The following is a 14,532-nucleotide window of genomic DNA, read 5'->3' as shown; positions in this document are numbered from 1 at the left end:
ATTTTAGAAGCTAATTATTCTTCTCATAAAAGAATTTACCATGGAGTTCCTCTACATCAACAATTTCTTGTACATTTAAAATACAATTCAGTGTGCAAAAGTTTGAATTACACATCACTTTTCAGAAACACTTTTATTATGTCTATTAAATGAGATATTCCTGGTAAGCCCTTAGCAAATGCCCAGTTGATATGTGCTCAAAAAGTGTTGCCCAGATTCATTATTATGCTAAATGGGGTCATGTGCATATTATATTTAGTAATTTTAAAACAGTCATTTCTGAATCTTTTAGAGCTAAGGATCACAAATACACGTGAGTGTAAGAGTCATCTGGTACACATTAAAATGTAAAGCCTTGGACTCCATCCTCCAAAAAATCAGATTCTGTGGTTCTGCAGTGCAGCTAGGAATCTACATTACTAATAAATCCTCCCTGATGATGATTATGAACAGCCAGAGTTGGGTATCAATACAGGGTCTGTAACATGCAGATGACATCAAGTGCTATAACTGCTAAAAACCTCAATAACCTTTATGAGCTTTTGAGAGCTTAATGTGGCTTCTTAAGATAAATATCAAAAGGGGTGGTGTGCAGACTTGAATCAGCCGAATCACAACTGGCTATTTTGACTTTTGTTAGAGAAAAGGGTAGCTGAGGTTTCCCCTGGCAATGAGGAGGAACCACCTGCAGAGAGGAAGCAGACACACTCTGGGATCCACAAAGGGGTGGGCTAATTTGGGGAAATGGCAGTTGGCTATTTTTCCACTGACATCTCAGTGATCAAGGCCAGCAATACTGGAAGAAAACATGTAGTTTTTATTTCTGTCCCTAAGATTTTGGCTGCCCTATTGAATTTTGGCCCTTTTGTAAACCTGCCTCCACAATCCTCAGCCTGAAATAGAGGGTATGTCTCCATCCCTGACAAGGAAATGTCAGCAGGAAGAACAGAAAGGTCACCTTCCTATCCCCTACCCCTTGCTAATGAGACTCATCATGAAGTTTCATTTAAAAAGTTGGAGGACATTCCCTTCAGAAGAGGAAGGTTTATTTCTTCTTCCCTTAACCACTCTCTTCTTGTCCACTGGGCCACTTATCTTTTCCTGTGCTGTAAAGGGCTTAAGAGAAAATGAACCCTGGGGCTGTGCTGCTGCTGACTGTTACTCAAGGGACAACCCCCTTTCCTTATCACCAAAACCCTTAGATCATCTAAGAACAGAACTGGCTCAGGGTTTTTTTTTTTCTAAAAAGTCAATTTAGGGCTGTTGATAAAGGACAGATGACATTTTCATCTCAGCCTAGACACAGTCATGGAGCTATATAATTCCTTACCCTACCAAGCTATGCATTTGTAACTTGAAGATAAAAGTTAATGGAGATGGGCGGTTGATTTTGTTTTCAAATTCAGTGCAGTTTAGAAATGTAAGTTAATCTCAAAGCACACTAAAGAATAAATCAGAGTAAATTCTGTTATTTGACATTCCCTTTACCAAAAACTACCTTTAAATGGCATTTCCACATAGCAAAGTGTGAAGACGAATGAGGATGAGTGTGAAGGCACTAAAACATCCTGAAAGGCCTTGTAAATCTGTTCTCCAAAATTAAATTATGATCTCATTTCAAAGTTAAATATATTTTATTATATTCAGTTCATTGGAGTGCAACTAGCTGAGTATGGTAAATATAGTAACCATAAAATGGCATGTTTAATCAGAACATCACATTCCCCAGATGACAGGTCATCACTTATGTGGATCCCCTACCAATATATTTCAATATATGTCTATGAGTATGTGCGTGCACAAACATACATTAGGTTTCAACTAAAGTAACATGAAGGTTTCCCCTGGCAATGGAGAAGTTTCTAGGTTGTTCCTAGGGAAATAGTTTACTTCTATTTACAACAAATATGGTATCAATGTGTTAACATTTTTAAGAGTTTGGACCTATTTCCCATTTACAATTTCGAATTGAAGAAATTTCCCCTAGATTAGGCTCTTTTACTTACCAATCCATCTTTGTCATAGGGTGAATCAAAATTATCCAGAAATTTCCTAAATACTTGTTCCTCACTCCATTCCCCATTCTGGTACTTTGGGTGGTGTTTTGCATTATATACTTCACGAAGGTCTTCGATTGTTATAACACCATCTCCAGTCTTGTCTAACTTTCTAAAAGCTTGCATGATTACCTCTTTTCTGGCTCTGGACATTGGAGGCTACAAAAATAGAAGAATACATACAGAGACATACATAAGCAAATGAGCTTTTTTGGTATCCTATGTGATAAAATATCTCATTCCCCTCAATGATGTGAAATAATATTTGTGTGCTATTATGTAATAGACACTACAATTGCTCCAAAAAGTTCCTAAGTCTGTTCACAGTTTTCTGCTTATCCCCCTCCCCACAGTGTACTAACAACTTGTAAAAACAAAACCTCAAGGTAGCCAACCCAAACCACGTGAAAGCCAAACTCAGCAGATACACTGATTAATGGGGCCACTTACTCTCAATGTGAGAAGAAATTCATTGAAGTCTATTGTTCCATTTCCATCTTTATCAAACCTCCGGAAAAGTTCTTCCACCTCTTCTTTTTCCATGACCACAGCATAATCATTTAACCCTTTCATAAATTCTTTAAAATCAAGGGTTCGATTATTATCGTCATCCATAATTCTAAACACTCTGAAGAAAATACACACAAAAATTCAGAAGAAATGTACAAATAACAGGTGTAAGTGTAAAGATTAAAAAAAAATCCACACTCCAGGTTTCGTCAAATTAAAATACAAAAGTCTTAAATTCTTCTCTGCACCCTCCCTTCCAAAATTGGAGAGCCTCTTCCCACCACACACACACAAACACACACACAAAGTATAATTCTAATTACATGACATTCTGCAAAAGACAAAACTGTGGAGACAGTAAAAAGATGAAAGGTAAAGGAAAGAGTTGAATTGGTGAAACATGGGATTTTTAGGTCAAAGAAACTATCCTTTATAATACTATCATGGTGGATACATGACATTATGCATTTGCTAAAACCCATAGCACTTTACAGAGCAAGGTGTAAACCTTAATGCATATCAATTTTAAAAAAATGATTTAGGAAGTCAGAAAATCACAGTGATGTGGCTATGTTAGGGATATAGGAGCCAACTTAAATAGCTCTCAAGATCAAGGCTGGAACAATTAAACCAATAAAACTATGTTGGATTATAACCCAAAATATAAAAAAGAAATCCCTACATCCATACTGGTTTAAATAAATGATAGAGTAAATAAAGATGAAGAAAATGACAAATTTCTCTTGCAGAAAAATTCCAAATAAGTTATGGATATATTCTCCCCTCAAGGAGGGAACATATACTCCCCACTCTCTAAGTGTGGGCTCTACAAAGAGGTTTCCTTCCAAAAAGTACAATATGGAAAAGGGAAAAGGGAAGCAACTTTACAATGGAGAAGTCTGACAAATACTACCTCAATCAGGTGATCAGTGTCAACATCAACAGTAATAAATCATGTTAATCATACATATCCTTGGTATAATGTGATAAAAATGGTGCTTTATGTCTGTGGTCCCTAAAAATAATAAGCCCAGTTTAGTCATGAAGAAAAAAATCAGAGAAATTCCAATAGGTGGGCATCCTACAAAATACTTGACCTCTCACATTCATCAAAAACCAGGAAAGTCTGAGAAACTGTCATAACCAATAGGATCCTAAGGAAACATTACAAGTAAATGTAAAGCAGAGTTCTGGATGAGATCTTGAAACAGAAAAGGACACTAGGTAAAAACTATGGAAGTATGAATAAATTATGGGCCTTAGTTAATAATCATGTGCTGGCATTGGTTTTTAAAGTAGTCTATTTAAAAAATAAGGGGGTGGAGCAAGATGGCCAAATAGGCACAGCTCCAGTCTACAGCTCCCAGCGTGAGCGATGCAGAAGACAGGTGATTTCTGCATTTCCAACTGAGGTACCAGGTTCATCTTACTGGGGAGTGTCGGACAGTGGATGCAGCACACCAAGCATGAGCTGAAGCAGGGCAAGGCATCGCCTCACCCAGGAAGCGCAAGGGGTCAGGGAATTCCCTTTCCTAGTCAAAGAAAGGGGTGACAGACGGCACCTGGAAAATTGGGTCAGTCCCACCCTAATACTATGCTTTTCCAACAGTCTTAGCAAACGGCGCACCAGGAGATTATATCCTGCGCCTGGCTCGGAGGATCCGACACCCACCGAGCCTCACTCATTGCCAGCACAGCAGTCTGAGACCAAACTGCAAAGCAGCAGCGAGGCTGGGGGAGGGATGCCCACCATTGCTGAGGTTTGAGAAGGTAAACAAAGCAGCCAGGAAGCTCAAACTGGGTGGAGCTCACCGCAGCTCAAGGAGGCCTGCCTGCCTCTGTAGACTCCACCTCTGGGGGCAGGGCATAGCCAAACAAAAGGCAGCAGAAACTTCTGCAGATTTACATGTCCCTGTCTGACAACTTTGAAGAGAGTAATGGTTCTCCCAGCATGCAGCTTGAGATCTGATAATGGACAGACTGCCTCCTCAAGTGGGTCCCTGACCCCCGAGCAGCCTAACTGGGAGGCACCCCCCAGTAGGGTCAGACTGACACCTCACACGGCCAGATACTCCTCTGAGACAAAACTTCCAGAGGAACAATCAGGCAGCAACATTTGCTGTTCACCAATATCTGCTGTTCTGCAGCCTCCGCTGCTGATACCCAGGCAAACAGGGTCTGGAGTGGACCTCCAGCAAACTCCAACAGACCTGCAGCTGAGATTCCTGACTGTTAGAAGGAAAACTAACAAACAGATAGGACATCCACACCAAAACCTCATCTGTATGTCACCATCATCAAAGACCAAAGGTAGATAAAACCACAAAGATGGGGAAAAAACAGAGCAGAAAAACTGGAAACTCTAAAAAGCAGAGCACCTCTCCTCCTCCAAAGGAGCGCAGCTCCTCACCAGCAATGGAACAAAGCTGGATGGAGATGACTTTAACAAGTTGACAGAAGAAGACTTCAGACGATCAAACTACTCGAGCTAAAGGAGGAAGTTTGCACCCATGGCAAAGAAGTTAAAAACCTTGAAAAAAAATTAGATGAATGTCTAACTAGAAAACCAATGCAGAGAAGTCCTTAAAGGACCTGACGGAGCTGAAAACCATGACAAGAGAACAACGTGATGAATGCACAAGCCTCAGTAGCCAATTCGATCAACTGGAAGAAAGGGTATCAGTGATGGAAGATCAAATGAATGAAATGAAGTGAGAAGAGAAGTTTAGAGATAAAAGAACAAAAAGAAATGAACAACGCCTCCAAGAAATATGGGACTATGTGAAAAGACCAAATCTATGTCTGATTGGTGTACCTGAAAGTGATGGGGAGAATGGAACCAAGTTGGAAAACACTCAGCAGGATATTTTCCAGGAGAACTTCCCCAATCTAGCAAGGCAGGCCAACATTCAAATTCAGGAAATACAGAGAATGCCACAAAGATAGTCCTCGAGAAGAGCAACTCCAAGACACATAATTGTCAGATTCACCAAAGTGGAAACAAGGAAAAAATGTTAAGGGCAGCCAGAGAGAAAGGTCGGGTTACCCACAAAGGGAAGCCCCTCAGACTAACAGCAGATCTCTCAGCAGAAACTCTACAAGCCAGAAGAGAGTGGGGGCCAATATTCAACATTCTTAAAGAAAAGAATTTTCAACACAGAATTTCGTATCCAGCCAAACTAAGCTTCATAAGTGAAGGAGAAATAAAAATCCTTTACAGACAAGCAAATGCTGAGAGATTTTGTCACCACCAGGCCTGCCCTAAAAGAGCTCCTGAAGGAAGCACTAAATGTGGAAAGGAACAACTGGTACCAGCCACTGCAAAAACATGCCTAATTGTAAAGACCATCGATGCTATAAAGAAACTGCATAAACTAACGAGCAAAATAACCAGCTAACATCATAATGACAGGATCAAATTCAAAGATAACAATATTAACCTGAAATGTAAATGGGATAAATGCTCAAATTAAAAGACACAGACTGGCAAATTGGATAAACAGTCAAGACCCATCAGTGTGCTGTATTCAGGAAACCCATCTCAAATGCAGAGACACACACAGACTCACAATAAAGGGATGGAGGAAGATCTACCAAGCAAATGGAAAACAAAAAAAGGCAGGGGTTGCAATCCTAGTCTCTGATAAAACAGACTTTAAAACAACAAAGATAAAAAGAGACAAAGAAGGCCATTACATAATGGTAAAGGGATCAATTCAACAAGAAGAGCTAACTATCCTAAATATATATGCACCCAATACAAGAGCACCCAGATTCAGAAAGCAAGTCCTTAGAAACCTACAAAGAGACTTAGACTCCCACACAATAATAATGGGAGACTTTACCACCCCACTGTCAACATTAGACAGATCAACGAGACAGAAAGTTAACAAAGATATCCAGGAATTGAACTCAGTTCTGCACCAAGCGGACCTAATAGACATCTACAGAACTCTCCACCCCAAATCAACAGAATATACATTCTTTTCAGCACCACACCACACCTATTCCAAAATTGACCACATAATTGGAAGTAAAACACTCCTCAGCAAATGTAAAAGAACAGAAATTATAACAAACTGTTTCTCAGACCACAGTGCAATCAAACTAGAACTCAGGATTAAGAAACTCATGCAAAACCTCTCAACTACATGGAAACTGAACAACCTGCTCCTGAATGACTACTGGGTACATAACGAAATGAAGGCAGAAATAAAGATGTTCTTTGAAACCAACGAGAACAAAGACACAACATACCAGAATCTCTGGGACACATTCAAAGCAGTGTGTAGAGGGAAATTTATAGCACTAAATGCCCACAAGAGAAAGCAGGGAAGATCTAAAATTGACACCCTAATGTCACAATTAAAAGAACTAGAGAAGCAAGAGCAAACACATTCAAAAGCTAGCAGAAGGCAAGAAATAACTAAGATCAGAGCAGAACTCAAGGAAATAGAGACACAAAAAACCCTTCAAAAAATCATTAAATCCAGGAGCTGGTTATTTGAAAAGATCAACAAAATTGATAGAACTCTAGCAAGACTAATAAAGAAGAAAAGAGAGAAGAATCAAATAGACACAATAAAAAATGATAAAGGGGATATCACCACCGATCCCACAGAAATACAAACTACCATCAGAGAATACTATAAACACTTCTGTGCAAATAAACTAGAAAATCTAGAAGAAACGGATAAATTCCTCAACACACACACCCTCCCAAGACTAAACTAGGAAGAAGTTGAATCTCTGAATAGACCAATAACAGACCCTGAAATTGAGGCAATAATTAATAGCTTACCAACAAAAAACAGTCCAGGACCAGAAGGATTCACAGCCAAATTCTACCAGAGGTACAAGGAGGAACTGGTACCATTCCTTCTGAAACTATTCCAGTCAATAGAAAAAGAGGAAATCCTCCCTAATTTATTTTATGAGGCCAGCATCATCCTGATACCAAAGCCGGGCAGAGACACAACGAAAAAAGAGAATTTTAGACCAAAATCCCTGGTGAACATCAATGCAAAAATCCTCAATAAAATACTGGCAAACCAAATCCAGCAGTACATCAAGAAGCTTATCCACCATGATCAAGTGGGCTTCATCCCTGGGATGCAAGGCTGGTTCAACATACGCAAATCAATAAATGTAATCCAGCATATAAACAGAACCAACGACAAAAACCACATGATTATCTCAATAGATGCAGAAAAGGCCTTTGACAAAATTCAACAACCCTTCATGCTAAAAACTCTCAATAAATTAGGTATTGATGGGACGTTATCTCAAAATAATAAGAGCTATCTATGACAAACCCACAGCCAGTATCACACTGAATGGGCAAAAACTGGAAGCATTCCGTTTGAAAACTGGCACAAGACAGGGATGCCCTCTCTCACCACTCCTATTCAACATAGTGTTGGAAGTTGTGACCAGAGCAATCAGACAGGAGAAGGAAACAAATGGTATTCCATTAGGAAAAAAGGAAGTCAAATTGTCCCTGTTTGCAGATGACATGACTGTATATTTAGAAAACCCCGCCGTCTCAGCCCAAAATCTTCTTAAGCTGATAAGCAACTTCAGCAAAGTCTCAGGATACAAAATCAATGTACAAAAATCACAAGCATTCTTAAACACCAATAACAGACAAACAGAGAGCCAAATCATGAGTGAACTCCCATTCACAATTGCTTCAAAGAGAATAAAATACCTAGGAATCCAACTTACAAGGGATGTGAAGGACCTCTTCAAGGAGAACTACAAACCACTGCTCAATGAAATAAAAGAGGATACAAACAAATGGAAGAACATTCCATGCTCATGGGTAGGAAGAATCAATATCTTGAAAATGGCCATACTGCCCAAGGTAATTTATAGATTCAATGCCATCCCCATCAAGCTACCAACGACTTTCTTCACAGAATTGGAAAAAACTACTTTAAAATTCATATGGAACCAAAAAAAGAGCCCACATTGCCAAGACAATCCTAAGCCAAAAGAACAAAGCTGGAGGCATAACGCTACCTGATTTCAAACTATACTACAAGGCTACAGTCACCAAAACAGCATGGTACTGGTACCAAAACAGAGATATAGACCAATGGAACAGAACAGAGCCCTCAGAAATAATGCCACATATCTACAACTATCTGATCTTTGACAAACCTGACAAAAACAAGTAATGGGGAAAGGATTCCCTATTTAATAAATGGTGCTGGGAAAACTGGCTAGCCATATGTAGAAAGCTGAAACTGGATCCCTTCCTTACACCTTACACAAAAATTAATTCAAGATGGATTAAAGACTTACATGTTAGACCTAAAACCACAAAAACCGTAGAAGAAAACCTAGGCAATACCATTCAGGACATAGGCATGGGCAAGGACTTCATGTGTAAAACACCAAAAGCAATGGCAACAAAAGCCAAAATGGACAAATGGGATCTAATTAAACTACAGAGCTTCTGCACAGCAAAAGTAACTACCATCAGAGTGAAGAGGCAACCTACAGAAGGGGAGAAAATTTTTGCAACCTACTCATCTGACAAAGGGCTAATATCCAGAATCTACAATGAACTCAAACAAATTTACAAGAAAAAAAACACACAACCCCATCAAAAAGTGGGCAAAGGATATGAACAGGCACTTCTGAAAAGAAGACATTTATGCAGCCAAAAGACACATGAAAAAATGCTCATCATCACCGGCCATCAGAGAAATGCAAATCAAAATCACAATGACATACCATCTCACACCAGTTAGAATGACGATCATTAAAAAGTCAGGAAACAACAGGTGCTGGAGAGAATGTGGAGAAATAGGAACACTTTTACACTGTTGGTGGGACTGTAAACTAGTTCAACCATTGTGGAAGTCAGTGTGGCGATTCCTCAGGGATCTAGAACTAGAAATATCATTTGACCCAGCCATCCCATTACTGGTTATATACCCAAAGGATTATAAATCATGCTGCTGTAAAGACACATACACACATATGTTTATTGTGGCACTATTCACAATAGCAAAGACTTGGAACCAACCCAAATGTCCAACAATGATAGACTGGATTAAGAAAATGTGGCATATATACACCATGGAATAGTATGCAGCCATAAAAAATGATGAGTTCATGTCCTTTGTAGGGACATGGATGAAGCTGGAAACCATCATTCTCAGCAAACTATTGCAAGGACAAAAAACCAAACACTGCATGTTCTCACTCATAGGTGGGAATTGAACAATGAGAACACATGGACACAGGAAGGGGAACATCACACACCGGTGCCTGTTGTGGGGTGAAGAGAGGGGGAAGTGATAGCATTAGGAGATATACCTAATGCTAAATGACCAGTTAATGGGTGCAGCACACCAACATGGCACATGTATACATATGTAACAAACCTGCACGTTGTGCACATGTATCCTAAAACTTAAAGTATAATAATAATAAAATTTTTAAAAAAAGCTTATCGTCATTAGAGAAATGCAAATCATGTCAGTTAGAATGGTGATCATTAAAAAGTCAGGAAACAGCAGATGCTGGAGAGGATGTGGAGAAATAGGAATGCTTTTACCCTGTTGGTAGAAGAGTGAATTAGTTCAACCATTGTGAAAGACAGAGTGGCATTTCCTCAAGGATGGAGAACCACAAATACCATTTAACCCCGCAATCCCATTACCGGGTATATACCTAAAGGATTATAGATCTTTCTACTGTAAAGACACATGCACACATATGTTTATTGCAGCTCTATTCACAACAACAAAAACTTGGAACCAACTCAAATGTCCATCAATGATAGACTGGATAAAGAAAATGTGGCACACATACACCATGGAATATCAGGCTGCCATAAAAAAAGGATGAGTTCATGTCCTTTGCAGGGATATGGGTGAAGCTGGAAACCATCATTCTTAGCAAAGTAACACAGGAACAGAAAACTAAACATCGCATGATCTCACTCGTAAGTGGGAGTTCAACAATGAGATTACATGGACACAAGGAGGGGAACATCACACAGTGGAACATGAACTTCAGGGGGTGGGGGGCTGGGGAGGGATAACATTAGGAGAAATACCTAATGTAGATGACGGGTTGATGGGTGCAGCAAACCACCATGGCACACGTATACCTATGTAACAAACCTGCACGTTCTGCCCATGTATCCCAGCACTTAAAGAATAATTTTTTTAAAAGATGGAAAGTTGGAGTAATCAGAATCTAAAGACTTTTAAATGTCCTTAAATGCTAAAAATTTGAACTTTATTAGCAAGTCATTTTTAAAGTCATTAAATGGTTGACTTGAAGTGACATTATCAAAATAATGAGAACTTTACCCATAAGAGAGCTAAGAGAACTCTAGCAATAATGGGTTGAATGAATTGGAGGACTGAAAACTTAGGAGCAAAGGAACCAGCAAGAATACTATCGTAAGAGTCCAGTGAAAAAATGTTGAGTGTCTACACTTGAGCAATTGGGATGAAAATAAGAAAAATAAAGATTTCAAGATATTATAGAAATAAAGGAGTCAATATGGTGGGCTAATGAAGATAATTCTAAAGTTTTCAACCCAAAGACCTGGAAGAGTAGTCATACTGTTAAAACCGTAGGGGCTGCAGAAGAAGCTCTATTTGGAAAAAAACAAAAAACAAAAAAAATGACTTTTGTTTTGTTTGGATTGGATACTAAGTCAACTATATAGAGATATTCACTGGTTAGCTAGTATCTTTCCTGATAAATTTATATATATATATATATATATATATATATATATATATATATATAAATTGTGAAATTAGTTTGGATCTCAGGAACGGATATCATTCCAAGAACGTGGCAAGGGGCCAAGGTACAGATGTGCTAACTCAGGAGTAGCCAAGTTGTCTGATAAATTAAGGATATTAGCAAAAGAATCTTGAGAATTTAGATACTAGAGAAGTATCTACATTTACAAGGCAATTGGAAATGACTAAGAAAGAACGTATACTGTTGAAAACCACAAGAATTTCATGTCAAAAAATGAAGGTGCCAAGGTTATAAATAACAAAGTCATCTTGATCTTGGTCAGGATAAAGACGCAGGGTGGAAAGATGGTGCCGGGAGTCAACGCTTCACAGAATGCTAAATGTTGTGCAGGGGGGGTGATAGCAGAGCCTAACCTGAAGAGATGCCCTTCTAAGACAGGATTTATGGGAAAGAAATAAACAAACAAAGGGGTGTGTGTGACCTGGGATTTGGAGTTAGACTGAAGGAGAGTGTTCAGTCTTCAACTGACCCTAAGGTTGGAGTGGAAGAGAGGGGCAGCTTCCACTTGAGTTAGGAGTTACATAGAGAAGGCCAAGTCCAGTAAGTGAGGCAGATGGCACATTCTGCAAAAGGCTTAGGATGGAATGGTGTCCGTTGACCATAGACTGGTTCCCAGTGGAAAGGCTGGTAGAGACGCAGTGTGCAGTGGGTATGGGGTGAAGATGGCACAGGTAGCAGGAGGGATTCCACTGAGTGAACCAGAGAGTGGAAGAGAGGATTCCTCAAGGGTTTGCACTAAGGACAATGATGTGGACCCATGATGAATGCGATAGAGGTGGAGTGACACAATATTGAGGGCATGGGTGCTGGTCTTCCCATTGGACTGGGGCAGCCTGGCCACCAGGGTCCATATCCCCACTGCCTGGCCTTCTGACAGAGCTGGGCTTAGTCTGAGACTTGGGACTGTTCAGAGTTTTCTCCCAGGCACTCAGTACCTTGCTGGAAGTGAAGCCTTCCGCATCTTCTGGGTCCAAGGCTAGATTTCCCTCCCATTGGCACCCTGTACTTCTCTAATAAACAACTTCTCACACCACTGAGATGCCATTTAGATCACTCATATTCTCCATAGTCTTAGTCCTCCATGGGGGCTTAAGAAGCCTTGTTCACCCACGGGTCCCTGAGATGTGTCCAATGCCTGGCCCATGGCAGGCTCCTGATGGAGTTTCTTATAATGCACAGGACCTGCCCTCAGGAGGCTCACAATCTCCTTTCCCTTTTGGTTTCTCAGTCCTTAAAACTATTCACACTCAGAGGACAGAGGGTGGGAGAACAGGAGCTACCCAGCTGAGAGAACCCCATTGGCAGTGAGCTATCAGTTATCTGACAAGCAATACCAGTGTCCCTGGAAGTGATGGAGAAATGATTGCCTGAGAGCAAAATTCCAAATTCTGCAATTAGGGCTAACTGGCTGTTCCTTCCTCCCTCTTCCACCCTGGCCTTTATTATCACGGCTGCAGAGAGAGTCCCTCTCATTGTCCTGGTAGGCATCTCCATGCCAGGGCACATGCTGCTTCTCCCTTTACCTCATATTTTCCCAGAGCTGCACTGTCTTGTAGCAGATATGAGTCTTGCCGAATCTGGGACTAAGATCCAAAAACTGTCACAAGGGACCTCATAGATCAACTCTTCTAAATTCTACATTTTACAAATAAGGAACTGAGCCCCTAGGAGGAAATGACTTCCCCAAGACCACGTGGCCAAGATTAGCCTCACCTGGCAGAGTCGTTCCTTCCCGCTCCATTCCCTGCCACCTGTAGCTGGGTCCTACCTGCCAAGTCCTTTGATCCCAGCAGAGCCCCTGGCCAGGCACTGCAGTCGGAGTCTTTCAATGGGGTCGGTGGCCGTGGTGAGCTTTTTCTTGGCCTGGATCGCCATCTCTCGGTCATGGCGCGCTGTCCCTGCCATCTGAGGGGAAGCCATAGCATGTTAGCAAAGTCCAGGCCTCGCCACTGCCTCTGGCTGGGCAGAGTGACAGAAGCCTCACTGAGAAGGAAATTTACAGCCTTCTCTGTCAGGAAACCTCTCAGAATTTCCAATTTTTCTCTATGCCAACTGTGTGCCTGGCATATTTATAACTTACTTATCTAGTCCTGAGGACATCTGGTTTCTCCAGCCTAGACAATAATCTTAAATATATCACCATTTCCCAAGATGCTTCAATCTTTCTGAAGCCCTCTTCCATCCATAAAAGAAGTCCAATTTCTCTATACTCTCTTTTTTGAACCAACATTATATACCATATTATTTTATGTAGAATTTTCCATATTCCCTTGACCCTCACATTTAATGTTCTCCTCTTTGGTCTAAACATTGATTTTGTTGCTTCTGTCTTGAATGAGATTTTCAGCACTTGATCCTTAATGATTCTTACCAGTAATGGGTATGGTCTCCTTGATTCACAGGTTAGTATCCACTAACACCTAACGAGGTTCTTAGGATGGGTGCAGTGAAGTGCTGTCTCCTGAGTGGTCCCCAAGGGACGTACAAACTCTTGTAGCCACACTTGAGCTCTCAAAGCTTGCACAACAGTGGGAAGAGCACTTGGCTGGGAGCCTGGAGACCTGGGTTATAGTCCTGACTCTTCAATCCCCACCCCTCAACTACCCCCACCCCTCACCCCCATCTGCCTGGTAACCTGCCTGTGAGTGAATCTCACAGCCTGTTTCCTCCTCTTTTAAATGGGAGGATTGGATAAGATGGTCTTTAAATTCCATCCCAGCTTCAAAAAACACTAATTCTCATGAGTCCACATATTCAGTAAATGGGGGATTCTGGAAGTTACCTGTGAGTCGTGAATGAAAAGAATGAGAGGCAAGAGGCTCGAAGGATGTGCAAAGGACAGCATGCAATGTGCAGGAAAAAAAAAACGGTATTAGAATGTGGTTCCACCCTGGCTTCAAGGCTCCCTCCCCAGTCAAATTCTGGCACTTCCCCTAAGTGCTACATTAGGACTGAATTATTTTCATCAAAGACAGCAACCTGCAGATTCACAACCTCATCTATGCCAAGACTGTTGTTCTCCTATACACCCTGAAAGGTCTCCCATAGAGGGTACTCCTTATTTGACTTTTGGGAAAGGGAATCTCATCAAGCCAATAACTGAGGCCAGAATAGACAATTCAGGGATGCATACACTTAACGTGGCCACTTTCTTGCAGCC

The 14,532-nt window shown here is 40.7% G+C and overlaps 1 protein-coding gene across 4 annotated transcripts in view; it reads right to left on the bottom strand.

The window, feature by feature from the left end:
• The window catches only part of CAPSL (calcyphosine like), a 42,829-nt gene that overhangs the window by 11,846 nt on the left and 16,451 nt on the right, over positions 1–14,532 (bottom strand). For 3 of the 4 annotated variants that reach the window (XM_057302307.2, XM_003806660.4, XM_055112440.2), the window contains exons 2-4: positions 13,141–13,277; positions 2,508–2,685; positions 2,007–2,216 (exon numbers count right to left, since the gene is read on the bottom strand). In XM_057302307.2, coding sequence (XP_057158290.1) covers positions 2,007–2,216; positions 2,508–2,685; positions 13,141–13,277 — 525 coding nt within the window. Of the gene's footprint in view, positions 1–2,006; positions 2,217–2,507; positions 2,686–13,140; positions 13,360–14,532 lie in introns of those variants that run through there. The other variant, XM_034960176.3, reaches the window with a different exon arrangement.

Source organism: Pan paniscus, chromosome 4 (genome assembly GCF_029289425.2).
Source record: "Pan paniscus chromosome 4, NHGRI_mPanPan1-v2.0_pri, whole genome shotgun sequence".
Classification (NCBI taxonomy): Eukaryota; Metazoa; Chordata; class Mammalia; order Primates; family Hominidae; genus Pan; species Pan paniscus.
The sequence above is the reverse complement of the archived record's forward strand: the minus strand, read 5'-3'. Positions and strand labels throughout refer to the sequence as shown.